Source organism: Primulina eburnea, chromosome 9, assembly GCF_022965805.1.
Source record: "Primulina eburnea isolate SZY01 chromosome 9, ASM2296580v1, whole genome shotgun sequence".
Lineage (NCBI taxonomy): Eukaryota > Viridiplantae > Streptophyta > Magnoliopsida > Lamiales > Gesneriaceae > Primulina > Primulina eburnea.
The window spans coordinates 33414402-33427110 of record NC_133109.1 but is presented as its reverse complement, the minus strand read 5'-3'; the positions used below and the strand labels follow the sequence as shown (position 1 = coordinate 33427110).

Below are 12709 nucleotides of genomic sequence, written 5' to 3'. Positions count from 1 at the left end.
CCTCCTGGGAAGTTTCTCAAGATGCGTGTGAGTGAGGAAATAAGCACGCTGGAAAGACCCGTCTTGATACATTGAGGACGGTCGTCGAATCTGGAGAGTGAGGGCGTTACAATCATTGTAGTAACTTATTTATCAAACACTTCTTACTATTGATTTTTAGTTTTACATTTTTGTTTTCAACACTATCCACTTATGATTTTCTTCACTTTATGACAATCTATAAATTTAATCACTTATATAAAAGCATAATTTTTGCAAACACTCCCTAAAAAACTGTGATACAACTTTTGAAAATGTAAATCTTTTAGGAAGTTAGCAAAATTAAAATACATTGAATTATTTGAGTTTACTTAATGATAATTGTCAATTCTGGTACATTTATTGACATATATATTAAAAATGAATTATCATAGAATTTTAATAAAATTCTTGACTCTGTCATGCAAATTACAATTATTATCAAACAATAGTCACATATTCGATTTTTATTAGTTGCTAATTAGTGAATTAATCGATGACAAGATTATCGAGAAACAATAATCGTCTATAATGAAAAAGTAATCAAATTATATCATCCGCTTTGCTTCATATTTAAAAAATCTGAATTGCAAGTGTTGGTTGGATGTTACCCGTTTTGTTTCATATCATTACAAAGTGCACTAGATATTAGTGGCCGTGACAGCAATTCCAACAAAACAAGATGACATGAGCTAAGCAAAATCCTAAGGAACCAACTTTTTCGATCCTTTGATTGACTTCTACCCACCCACCATGTGATAGACACATTAATATATATAAATATTTTCATAGGCAGTTGGGTCGGACTCCAATCCAAAATACATTATGTTTCATCGTGAAGGCCAAATTTGAACTTGGCCCGAAGCTAAATGTAAAGGAAAATCACGCTCGAACCCACAATTGCCTGATTAGAAGTCAAACGCCTTATCCATTAGGCCACGGGCGCTTCGTATCCCGCAACTATTTTAGTTTAAATAATATGTTGATTTTATGTGAGCCTCACTTTTAGAATATTAAATTGTCCAAAAATTCTTAATATATAATGTGGATGTTAAAAAAAACAAATCTTTCACTTGTAATATTGAAATTAAGACTTCACGATGCTCATAGATTTTCATACTAGTATATTGAAACTTCACTGTAGGATTTTTTTCTCAAAAATCATGTTGATGTACATCGATGAACATGATAAACAAATATACGAAAACATATCAACTATTACATCCAGACTCCAGTCATTGAATTATTTGTAATTATTCTGCTTTCCTCTGATTTGAAATCTTCTAAGCACTTCGACTCGCTATATATGGTGCAGTATTGTTTTTATGAAGTATGAGGTAAGAGACCTCAAATGCTCGTATTTATAGACACTCTTGTACCATCAATGATTAAGATCGGGAGTCCGAGAGTAAATAAACATAGGCACAATTTAGTTAACGGTTTCAAGGCATTTGTGTGTTGAGGATTATACCGAAACGATGACGATCATGATGATAAATAATACGAAAAACGTAGAATAAAATAACCAACAAGAATACAAAGATTTACGTGATTCAACCAATATAGGCTACGTTTACGAAACCACTATAAATCTTTATTGGAAGAAATAATACAAGCGTATACAAAACACTCTTTTTCTCACAATCATAACTCAGAGTATATCGAGAATACATTTTCTCTACCTCACATAAATAAACTCTGCACTCATGAAAAAAACACAACTTTTTCTTTCGCTCTTTGTTTTACAATGCTGAAAAGCTTGTTGGAATACACATGAATTTCTCAACTCCCACCAACCGCTTCCTCTAACACCCACAAACCATTTCCTCACCTAACATGACGTAGTCAAGAAATCAATAATAAAAGAGATTCATATTTTTTCCATCTTTCTGTGGACTTGTTAAAGTCTCACACTCATGGATTAGCAGCGTGTTAAGAGAAATTTTATTCAAGTGGTCCGTATGAAGAAGATTTATTTGACTTAATCAAAGGTAATTTGTCCTCCACCTTTTGCATAAGACAAGTTTCTTTCTTCTTTGTTTTTATTGCTGATTCAGTATTCATTGGTTTCCTTTTTTGGTCGTGTGCTGATATATTGTCAATTCCTGTTCAAATCGCGAGGACATAACACTACACACACAGATCTTATAAACTTTGCTTCCATTTTCCCCTCGTGAGTTGTTGGTACAGGCATATATAAAGACACATTCCTTTCATTGTTCTCCAGTTCCTGACACGAATAATTATAGCTACTGTTGGGCATCTTAATACAGACAATTCCCTTTTTGACATTAATATGTAATTCATATTTATACAAACATCTTTCCTGAATAATACATGTTTTAGAAAGTTAGCTGTACTTGAGTTCTAAAATCAAGATATCTCTCTCTTCATGTTTTGTACTATTTTTGTGCTTTTAGGTATTAAAATAAAATTTTGTAAAGAAAAAGAGCGTCAGCTATTCTGTTGGATAAATCAAATAAGAAATGTTCCCAATTTGATCTTTGACACATGCAGAATTAGGACATATACTCTTTTGATTTGTCTAGAAGTATATCCAAATAGAGTAGCTGTTCTATACAGGCTAAGTAACCTTCTGCAGAAATTTTCACGTATGGCATTTCATTGACTCAAAGATGAAAAAGTCATCGAAATTTAAAGTTCATGCACCAAATGGATACAAGATTGTTAGCCAAGATCAATATTTAGTGTAAGAACTAACAAGGAGTGGCAGCAATTCAGTTATTTTCATGGGATATTTTGTCTCTCTTGAAAATGTGCTGTATAGGATTGCTAAATGCATTCCATGTAATATGCACTTCAACCCAGAGAGAAGTATTTGTCTTTACTTTTTGCGAAAGCACTTTAATCTTTCCGTGCAATAGTTTGACAGAAAGCCAAGTATCAAATCATTCAGATGTCTGGTTTCCTGCACAGGGCAGGGGTCAGAATTTTGAGAACGAGGACAATTTATTGAAATATAATAGCAACTCTCGAGCAAAAAGATTGAAGAAGGCTGAAGCAGATGGTTCAAGTCATGATCAAGTATTGCCATAGTTGATTTCTTTTAATAATTGATTTACATTATACCTCTTCTTAATCTAGGTTTGTGTTGTTTCAGATTATGCTGTTCAGGGAATTCCCTGGAACATAGAATTCAGTTGTTAATAGTCAGTCTACTCTAGCCGGAGAATAACTGGCAATGTCACGAACAGTATGAGAAAACTGTCAAACTTATGCTTCCCTTACAATATGAGATTCTTATCCACGGACAGACCTCTAAAAGTAAATGAATACCTTGTTGCAGGCTGTTGATTTCTACACTTTACTGCCACTTGAAGGACCAATTATAACTCATAAGTCGGATACATCTTATCTTGATGATGTCTGAGTTGATTGGGTATGAAAGGTAGACAATCTACCTGACAGAGATGTGTACTTTCTCAGTGAAATATTTTTACCTTCTTCGATGAATTTGTATGGTCTAGCCTGCATTATGACTACTCTTGGATGGTCTGGTGTGACCTGTATTGTTAATACTCTTGACCAGTTAGATGAGCTCGGGTGACCTAGCATGACCTGTACTGAGAGTAGTCTTGACCGGATAGTATGAGCTCAGGTCAAATGATATGCGCACACTCAACAAGAAATTCAGTGGCATCGGAAGAGTTTTCGACATGATCACTCTGATACTCAGGTCGCACAGAACACACTAATTAGAAAGAGAATATATTGAATGCAGCACAGATGAATGAACATAGATCAGAATTTACAGGGAAAGAGAAAACTCCAGCTCCTGAACTTTTTGGTAGCTGCCTTGATGCTGATGGGCGGCCCACCAACCAAACAAACGTGCAATGTACTCCATGTTCTGCTGTGCTCGAAAGTATAGTGCATATAAAATGCAAAATTAGTTAGTTAAGTGTGGATATTAATATTAGTGTTTCAAAAATCTCAAGTATCATTTCATTTGCAATTTCATTGTTTAGACAACTTAAATAAAATAAATGCACTATAGTAAAGTTCTGAGAATCCCAAAAATGGTGATCTAATGGGTCCAATTTAAAAAAAAATTAACCAAATTTGATAAAGTCGGTATGTTACGTAATGCAATTAAGCAATTTGGTTTTCTCCTATTAATTATATTACATGGATATTACAAATACAATTTAAGTTAACAAAGAATGGTAAATAAACTTACTTTAAGTTACGGATTTTGGAAAATAGATCAAATTAAAAATATAATAGCTAATAAAGGATTCGTGAAAAGAAAAGGCCTATATATAAATAGATGTAAAAAAATGAAACAGGCAATATTTTCTTCCTTGCACTTTTGCCTTCTTCCAATGGAGGCGTGTACTTCCGCAGCCTGAATCCTTGTACTAACCATAGTATTGAAACAAGATCCTTTTCCACTTCACTTGTTTTACAATTCTTATCTTGATATTTCATCAGAAGTAAAGATCGGATTTTTATTTTTCCATTCCCTAACAAATTTCTTGGTTTATACCCAACAATGATGGGTACTGGAAACCAGAGGCAGCACCTTAAAATCGAAGTATTACCGGACCCGAATGACCCAGCAACGTATTCATCTCCTCCTTCTACGCCGAACAAGAGAAAATGGTCCAAATTTCTGCCGGTTTTCGTGGGATTAGTGGTGATAGGGGAGATCGCGTTTCTGGGCCGCCTCGACATGGTCAAGAATGCGGACTTGGTCAACTCGTGGGCTGAATCTTTCCACCAGTTCACCCAAACATCGCCCTATTGGCCAACTGACTCTTGGGTTGACGAATCCGGGTCGGGTAGTGAAGGAAGCCGACTCCAAAATCACCAGGAGAGCTGCCAGGATTGGTTGGAGAGGGAGGATTATGTGCCTTATTCTAGGGATTTCAAGAAAGAACCTATTTTGGTACATGGAGCTGCTGAGGTATGCATCGGTTAAGTTTTTGCTAGTGTCTTATGCGTGTTTTTTTGTAATGAATTTTTATCTTTAATTTTAATGGGCAATGTTTGATTTCTTTTGAATTTTTGATTGCAAGTTTGGGAGATTAATATTTTGGGGTGAATATTATATGTTTTTAATAAAAATGAAGCTTGAAATCTGAAACCTGCTAGATCAGCCCTTGTGTGCTCTATCGTTTCTTTTTCGTTTGTTTTCTGGTTTGCTGTGGTTCTTTACAGACATTTTTTATCAGGACAAGTTTCTTTTTGCTAATTGGAATTATTACAGTTTATTTTGAAAATAAAGAAGAAAGGCATGCTCCAAGGGGATCAAGGAAAAATGAATAAATGGAAACACGATGTTACTAGTAATAATTAAGTCTAAAATAGATTAAAGTGTCATTCTTCTGCCAATATATCTCTAAATTTGTGGCTGTTTATTTTTCACTCAATTGTGTGCTATTTAATGTTGTCTGACTTGGATAGCTCGCCATCTAGGAGTGGAAGAACTGTGCTGTGGGATGTAAGTTTGGGTCCGAATCTGGTAAGAAGCCTGATGCTGCATTTGGGTTTCCTCAGCAGCCTGGCACTGCTGCTGTTCTTCGGTCGATGGAATCGGCTACATACTATTCTGAGAATAACATTGATAATGCACGACGGTGGGTAAGCACACAATGTTGTAACTTATTGCATGTACTTCTTCTCAACATCTTTTCAGAGATATGTTCATGTATATATTTTAGATACACGTTGTAGATGTTTTTTGGTTCAAATTAAGAAAAATGTTCTTGCACTGACCCAACCCAAACTCTAGGGGACGTTTTGTGGAATTTGAGCAAGTGTTAGATTATCTTTTTCGTTTTCTTATCTAGATAGCTATCTGGTCTGCCACTCTACCCTTCATTGTATCAGTGTTGATAATTTTTATATGTAGTAGGAAGGGATATGATATTGTGATGACTACAAGTCTCTCATCAGATGTTCCTGTGGGGTATTTCTCGTGGTCTGAGTATGATATAATGGCTCCGGTTCAGCCCAAAACTGAAAATGCTCTTGCAGCTGCTTTTATTTCCAATTGTGGTGCTCGGAACTTTCGTTTGCAAGCTTTAGTGGGACTCGAGAATGCGAATATTAAAATCGATTCTTATGGGGGTTGCCATAGAAATCGTGATGGAAAAGGTGATTTACAAGTCTGGTTGGAGACTGAGGAATTCCAGCTCAACCTTGTATTTTTTTTATACATTTATTTTTGCTAAAGACCTTTTGTTTTCCTATATTTGTAGTGGACAAAGTGGAGACACTGAGGCGCTACAAATTTAGCTTGGCTTTTGAGAATTCCAATGAGGAGGATTATGTTACCGAAAAATTTTTCCAATCTCTTGTGGCTGGTAACATACGTTTTTTATACTTACGCAGTGTTTTACCGTTTTTATGTTTCATTTTTTAGTAGCTCATGGTTATGGAATCGTCCAAATAACACGTGACTCGAATGATTTTTATACTTGTAGGTTCTGTTCCTGTAGTCATTGGCGCCCCTAATATCCAAGATTTTGCTCCTTCTCCTGGTTCACTGTTGCATATCAAGGAGGTGAAAGATATTGATTTGGTTGCCCAGACTATGAAACATCTCGCAGAAAATCCCACTGCATACAATGAGTCGCTAAGGTTAGTATTCCATCATTAAAATCTAATTGGTTGGCTAACCTGGTCCTACCCGAATCCCTAGATCTGTTATTTCACCATCTCTTTTAAAATGGTGGATTCTTATCTTGTAATCTGGTTGTGCAGGTGGAAGTATGAAGGGCCAACGGATTCTTTCAAGGCCTTGGTTGATATGTCTGCAGTACACTCATCTTGCCGCTTGTGCATTTACTTGGCTACGAAGATCCAAGAGAAAGATGAGACGAGACCCGAGTTCAGGAAACGACCCTGCAAGTGTACCAGTGGCTTAAAAACCGTATACCACGTATATATAAGAGAAAGAGGGAGGCTCGAAATGGAGTCCATTTTCTTAAGGTTTTACATATCCGAGTGTTACTCAATCATTCAGTTGATTACTCATTTGTTTCTGCTCGCCTTTTGACGCCCAAATCTTATATCTTGCCTCGTTTCAGGTCGGACAACTTGACCCTGAATGCCTTGTCATCGGCAGTTCTATCAAAGTTTACGTCTCTGAAACTTGTTCCCATCTGGAAGTCTGAGAGACCAGAGAGCATACGGGGAGGAGATGACCTCAAAATATACAGAATATACCCCGTTGGAAAGACGGAGAGGCAAGCACTGTACACCTTCAAATTCAGAGGAGATTCGGATTTCAAGAATCACGTAGAGAGAAACCCTTGCTCCAAATTTGAAGTCATATTTGTTTGAAATTTTTGGGCAGATCATTTAGTTTTCACAACAACAGCTAATTTGCGGATCATCGCTTGAGCAGAAGGGATCACAGTTCATTGTAGACATTCAAATTTACCCGTAGAGAGCGCCATGCACGGTGTGAGATTCCTTGACATTATACTTTGAATGTTATCAACCTTGAATCCACGTTATAGAGTATGATCATACTTATTTATTATTAGCAAAAGATACACACTCGTGCTGTATGTATTATTATTATACTTATTTATTTTTACTATTAATATAATAGTAAAAATAATATAATTTTTAAATAAATATGTATTTATATTACATTTTTAATCAATGAAATAGCCATAAAAATAAAATGCATATTTATTTGAATTTAATAACGGTAAATGTACTCAAAATTACTTTATACAAGAGTAAATTTGAGTTTTAATTCGATTATATACCAATTAAATCATTTACAACCATCACACAATTAATTTTTTTATAATTTATTTTATTTTATATGTGATATTTGAACAATTTATTATAATGAATTTAATAATCAATTTAAAAAAATATATTTAAAAGGCTGACTACACTACAAAAACATTCCCAAGTAGAGATATTAATAATTAAATTCCATAAAGGCTGCGGGGGTCGATCTTCTCCATCACATGAATAAAACCGTTCCTCTCTATTCCCTCCATCCACTCTGCTGCATTCATTTCGCTCCTCAATTCCCCCCTTTCCTCCGCTGCCACCACCTGCGATTCTGCTCTAAGTGCATGCATACTTTGTTTACGTGATTCAGGATTAAGTGTAATGATTGGGTTAACCGACGATTTTCAGCTCAATTGAAGTTTCAATCATTTGATGGACTCGATCTGGACGCACGATGGCGTCCCTGGCGTCTCACATTTCGTCTTTGCGGTTTGCTTCGGTTTTGTTTTCGTTGCCGCCAGATTGATCCTGGACAGATTCATTTTTCGGGTAAGGTTTCTCCATCGTTTGATTTTCCTTGTTTGTGTTGAAATGCGAGTGAATTGCCTTTCTAGGGATGATAATTAACGGCGGTTGCTTTTTACATTTTTAGATTCAAGTTGCGCGGTGAGAAAGAGCTCGTGCATTGTGTTGTTTCTTTATAAATTGACCTAGGTTGTCAGCATAATTTTTTATCGCAAGTGAATGGATAGAGATTGTTATGCATAGAACCTATTTTGGTGATTTTGTGAAGGAAATTCTGCTGTTAGCGTTCAGTCATTCTTCGATTGAACGGTACGATTCAAGTTGTGTGATGATAGGAGCTCTTGATATTTTTTCTCGGGTGTATAATATGCATTGATATGTAGACAAGTCTTGGTAACTTTGAAATGTTTCCATCTATTCCAGAGACTGGCTATCTTGTTGTTGAGCAGAGGAACTGCTCTGAAACTTAATAGGGAGACAAAGAAGAAGATTGCAAAATGTTCAGAGTCCATGTGGAAATTTACATACTATGCTACTGTTGAGTTTTGCGTTTTAATAAGTACCTACCGTGAACCATGGTTCACAGACATTAAGGAGTACTTTAGAGGCTGGCCTGATCAGGAGCTGAAGTAAGGTTTCCGTTTTACTAGATTGGTTCGATTTATTGTTTTATGAAACTTATTGTCGATTTTCTTGTGAGAGGGAGGAAGTCTTTACTCGTGCTATGATGTATATATTTCCATACGTGGTTCATGGTTATGTATGACAGTAGTTGTGCCTTCTGTGCAAATATGAATATGCTGCCATTTGTTTACATAAGATGATCTTCATGTATGGAGTGATACACCCAAAATCAAACTGGTAAAGTGTGCTGCTAAATTTTTTAATAAGCGAAATTATGTGAACTCATCTTCAGTTCTTAATTAGTTTGATCTCATGCTATGAGATGTTGGTGATGCTGTGATTTGATGATAAATATTGAATAAGATTGCAGAAGAAAAATATATTGATTCCTGTGCCTCAAGATAATTATGTCTTCTGTCCCAATGTAATGTGTTATTACTAACCACAGAACTTCTCGATTTGACAGGGGACGATGTATTGTTCATAGAAACAGTTTCAAGCACTTTATTTAGGTTGATCGATTGAATTTCTGACCGTTCTTACCCACATGTCCAATGAGGAATGACTTTCCATGCATAGACAATTTTGAATTGGCATAAAAAAATCCAGAAAAGTTGCTAATGTAATAACATTATGGCCTTTTCTGAAGGGTAATAGCCCACGATAATTTGTAACTGTTGGAGTTTATGATTTAATGTTTACATATTTGCTCCTCTCACACTTCTGATAGGCTGCATAAACATCTGTTTCATGTTTTTCAGCGCAGAGGCTGTTGAAAAATGCTGTTCATCGTATCTAATCAGCATTGTATTTAAATTTTCAGGCTTCCCATAAAACTCATCTATATGGCCCAATGTGGGTTTTACCTTTATAGCATTGTTGCCCTCCTTATCTGGGAAACCCGAAGGAAGGATTTCGCTGTCATGATGTCTCATCATGTTGTTACTGTGATCCTGATTTCCTATTCATACATCACGAGGTAACATTTTGCTTTGTCTTTGGGACCACTGCAGCTTTTTACATAACTAGGATATGTAAGTCAACCTCCTGGAATATGAACATAGCTTGCAGGCTTCACAAGGAGATAAATCATGCAACTAAATGCAGATTCTTTTAATATATGACATTATATCATGTATTCAATCCATTCTTTGTCATCGCCAGATATGCCTTTAGGAATTTTAAATTTTTTCTTCTTTTAAAAAACCCACATTCTTTTAATTATTTTATCTCACTTTCCCTTTGTATGGAAAAATTTAACAGAAATAAACTTTATTTTTTCATATTAAGATATAGAATCGAAATAAAATCAGTGAGATAACATTAGTTCAGTTGTATTAAACAAAATTGTGCATACGAATACAGGTTCTTTCGTAGTGGAGTAGTTGTTCTCGCATTGCATGATGCCAGTGATGTATTCATGGAAGCTGCTAAAGTTTTTAAATACTCTGAGAGAGAGTTTGGAGCTAGTTTATGCTTTGGATTGTTTGCCCTGACATGGCTTATGCTGAGGCTCGTATACTTTCCATTTTGGGTCATAAGAGCGTCAAGGTAATCGTCGGACATTCCTTAAAATCTTCATTTGTGTGTACATTGTTCCTTTTGCTCTAATCATGTCCCTTTTCCATTCCTTAGCTACCACTTGATCGAATTCTTGGACATGTCGGAGACATATAATATGGTGTCGTATTACATCTTCAATACGATGCTATTGACATTGCTTGTTTTTCACATTTACTGGTGGATTCTCATATGCTCCATGATCACTAGACAGTTGAAAAATAGAGGGAAAGTAGGAGAAGATATACGATCAGGTATGCACCTTCTGCTGCTAACTGAGATTTAACTAACTTCAAGTGGTAGGTACTTGTTTGCTAGTTTTGTGTTCACAAGTCAAACCTGCTTGGTGGGTGAGCAAACCTGGCAATCTTTATCAGGAAGACTGTGTAGCGATGAGCCCAGTTGGTCTGAATCCTATACCCAGGACTGTAATTAAGCTGGGCTCGTTTCTTTGAGTTCTTGTAAAGAATCTTTCATTCGTATTGTTTTAATTATTTTCAATCCTCTAACAGATTCAGAAGATGAGGACTAGTTGGGGATTCTTGCTCCTAGTGAACCCTGCTGTTTTACAAGGGACAATTGCTGCTGCTCTCTAATAGGTTCGATCGGTTACTTCCATAGAATGGTTGGCATTCTATGTCTCTTATCATCTTGCTGTAATTGGGGCTTATAGGAGTATATGATATTTCACGTCTGAGATTGCGTATTCGCTTTTGGGTGTAATAGTAAATGTACATCATCCTACTAGCCTGAACGAAAATCAATCGAAGTACACAATAAACTCATCTCCTCTCCCATTTTAGCCTCCCACGTCATTTAACCAACAAAATAATTTGAATTAATTGGTCCCTTGTCCCCAAATTATCATACATTTGTTTGGTACAGAGGAAAAGCACGGGATTGATGCTTTGTTCGGTTGCCGTAAAGCCTATCCGTGATAAAATATAAAGCTCGACACTGTGGATACAATTTTCAAAAAATGTCCACATAATTCATCGCACAAGAGGGTGTGAATGTATGATAGTTTCATCATTTGTGGGAATTTCCTGTATTACCCTTTTCGTGCTAATGAAAAGGGGAACTAAAATCCTAATTAACAACCGCCTAATATTCTCATCGAAATTTTGTTGAAAGTACCAAAAATAGAGAGAGAGAGAGAGAGAGAGAGAGGTGAGAGAAGATGAACAAATTGTTGGGGCCATGGAAGAAGAACTACGAATAGGAAAGAGAAGATAAGAGAAATATGAGGTTGGTTAAAAATATCAGGTTGTTGTGGGCTTGTGGCCATGCCCGAAATGCACACGACGACATTTAAATATTTTATACCATAAATTGACAATGATACCTCTTAATTAATTGTTATTTTGTTTTCATTATTTTTTTTTATTTCCAAGTTTTCAGAACAAGTAATGATACATCCATATCTTTTTACTCTTCTATTGTAACTTATAAAAATTAATTTTTTTTTTTCAAATAAAGAATTTAAATTTTTAATTATTATTTTGAATAATATATTTGTTTTATAAAAATATAGGTTATTAATCACTAGATGATATATTGTATATGTTGTAAAGACATAAAATAATAGAATTTTTTTCTAATATGTATTTTATCCCAAATTTAACTGTAGATCAAATTTTTATATTACTTAATATTATAATGTATTTTGAACAAATATTTGACCGATATTTTGTATACTTCCACTAAAGCTTGTGAGAAGATACAAATAATTTTAATTTTGAATATTGAATTATAATTTTTTGTAATTTTATATTTTTTTTATAAATGATAAAAAATTATGACAATATTTTTAAATAGAAATCGCTTGACATGCAAGTGCAGTATTATTACATTTGAGCTAATTAAGGTGAATCAAGACTTTGTAATAGAAGGAGAGTAGTTACGAAGGCAATCTTGTCTATAATAAATGAACTGTTATTTACACTTTTTGAAGCATAAATAACACTTGTTTTAAAAAATATCAAAGATAACACATAGTACCCTTATGTAAAAACATGTCTCGAGGTTAATTATGACATATACTTGATGTTCCGTGTAATTCATTGGGCTATGGTTGTGTTGTACGCAAGATGTTAATTCCACATTGAGCTATATATGGTTGTGTTGTACGCAATTCTCTTGATGCAGTGTTAGATGCAATGCATGGAACATCGCGTGGGCATTTCAGCTCCACGTTGGTAGAAGTAGTGTAAATTATTCAAGAAGCTTTTAATTGGGGATTTGAAGCTTGGCA

At 35.1% G+C, this 12709-nt stretch overlaps 2 protein-coding genes and 1 long non-coding RNA gene across 9 annotated transcripts; all 3 read left to right on the top strand.

Moving 5' to 3' along the window:
• Positions 1-1823: 1823 nt before the first annotated feature.
• LOC140840616 (uncharacterized) lies at positions 1824-4083 on the top strand. 2 transcript variants are annotated; one of them, XR_012120030.1, is made up of 3 exons: positions 1824-2009; positions 2904-3063; positions 3140-4083. It is a non-coding gene; the product is annotated as an uncharacterized lncRNA (long non-coding RNA). The 2 variants fall into 2 exon arrangements; XR_012120031.1 differs by having other exon boundaries at positions 1824-2016; positions 2961-3063.
• Positions 4084-4313: 230 nt separating this feature from the next.
• Positions 4314-7503, top strand: LOC140841879 (glycoprotein 3-alpha-L-fucosyltransferase A-like). 6 transcript variants are annotated; one of them, XM_073209595.1, is made up of 7 exons: positions 4314-4948; positions 5461-5621; positions 5897-6141; positions 6246-6350; positions 6471-6627; positions 6751-6978; positions 7077-7503. In XM_073209595.1, exons 1-7 carry the CDS (start codon positions 4535-4537, stop codon positions 7330-7332), a joined length of 1566 nt encoding a protein of 521 aa, XP_073065696.1. In that variant the 5' UTR covers positions 4314-4534; the 3' UTR covers positions 7333-7503. The 6 variants fall into 6 exon arrangements, with proteins under 6 accessions (XP_073065696.1, XP_073065699.1, XP_073065698.1 ...); XM_073209598.1 differs by having other exon boundaries at positions 5449-5625; positions 5900-6141; XM_073209597.1 differs by having other exon boundaries at positions 5449-5625.
• Positions 7504-7941: 438 nt separating this feature from the next.
• Positions 7942-11240, top strand: LOC140841878 (ceramide synthase LOH2-like). The gene is made up of 6 exons (XM_073209594.1): positions 7942-8295; positions 8695-8900; positions 9719-9874; positions 10261-10446; positions 10531-10709; positions 10968-11240. Exons 1-6 carry the CDS (start codon positions 8179-8181, stop codon positions 10985-10987), a joined length of 864 nt encoding a protein of 287 aa, XP_073065695.1. The 5' UTR covers positions 7942-8178; the 3' UTR covers positions 10988-11240.
• Positions 11241-12709: the final 1469 nt, after the last annotated feature.

Coding starts and splice junctions, on each gene's coding strand:
- LOC140841878 (XM_073209594.1), top strand. CDS start 8,179: ATGGACTCGATCTGGACGCACGATGGCGTCCCTGGCGTCTCACATTTC. Junction 8,296..8,694: donor TGGACAGATTCATTTTTCGG/GTAAGGTTTCTC, acceptor CATCTATTCCAG/AGACTGGCTATCTTGTTGTT. Junction 10,447..10,530: donor TGGGTCATAAGAGCGTCAAG/GTAATCGTCGGA, acceptor TCCATTCCTTAG/CTACCACTTGATCGAATTCT.
- LOC140841879 (XM_073209595.1), top strand. CDS start 4,535: ATGATGGGTACTGGAAACCAGAGGCAGCACCTTAAAATCGAAGTATTA. Junction 5,622..5,896: donor AACATTGATAATGCACGACG/GTGGGTAAGCAC, acceptor TTTTATATGTAG/TAGGAAGGGATATGATATTG. Junction 6,351..6,470: donor TTTCCAATCTCTTGTGGCTG/GTAACATACGTT, acceptor TTATACTTGTAG/GTTCTGTTCCTGTAGTCATT.